General features: G+C 65.7%; 1 protein-coding gene across 1 annotated transcript in view; it reads right to left on the reverse strand.

Annotated features, from left to right (window-relative positions):
* The window catches only part of CTU2 (cytosolic thiouridylase subunit 2), a 2,503-nt gene extending 2,052 nt beyond the window's left edge, over positions 1-451 (reverse strand). The window contains exons 1-3 of the mRNA XM_035895191.1: positions 376-451; positions 237-296; positions 4-161 (exon numbers count right to left, since the gene is read on the reverse strand). Of these exons, the coding sequence (XP_035751084.1) occupies positions 4-161; positions 237-296; positions 376-414 (257 nt within the window). The 5' untranslated portion in view covers positions 415-451. The remainder of the gene's footprint in view (positions 1-3; positions 162-236; positions 297-375) is intronic.
* Between the last annotated feature and the right edge of the window lie 15 nt (positions 452-466).

Genomic DNA, 466 nt, shown 5'->3' on the forward strand with positions numbered 1-466 from the left:
CACCCGGGGGTGCCACAGCCTCGCTGGGCTTGCTGGCAGCTCCCAGCACTGGCACAGCGCAGGGAGCAGGCAGCAAACAGGCAGGGGGCCTGATCCTTACCGTCAACGTAGATGAGGCCAGGGACAAAGCGGAGCCTCTTGGCTGTCTCCCGGCTGAGCCCCTGATGGAAGGGGTGGGGTGAGTGGGGTGGGTGAGCTGTACCCTCCCCAACCACCCCCATTGCCCCCACGCTCACCTCCTGGACCTGCCGGAGCATGGCGCTGGAGGCCGGCCCTCCTGACAGTGCCAGCAGCACCTGCGGGGACAGGAGGGATGGTCACCAGCCCCGGTGGTGCCACTTGCGTCCCTCCCACACCCATGTCCCACCCCAGTACCTTCTCTCCTGGGAAGATGACACGGTTCTTGCCCAACATTGCACGGAACTTGTGCACGAAGTACTCACGGAAGCAGCCACTGTGGGGACGC

Source organism: Egretta garzetta, unplaced genomic scaffold (assembly GCF_000687185.1).
Source record: "Egretta garzetta isolate BGI_Z169 unplaced genomic scaffold, ASM68718v1 scaffold395, whole genome shotgun sequence".
Classification (NCBI taxonomy): domain Eukaryota; kingdom Metazoa; phylum Chordata; class Aves; order Pelecaniformes; family Ardeidae; genus Egretta; species Egretta garzetta.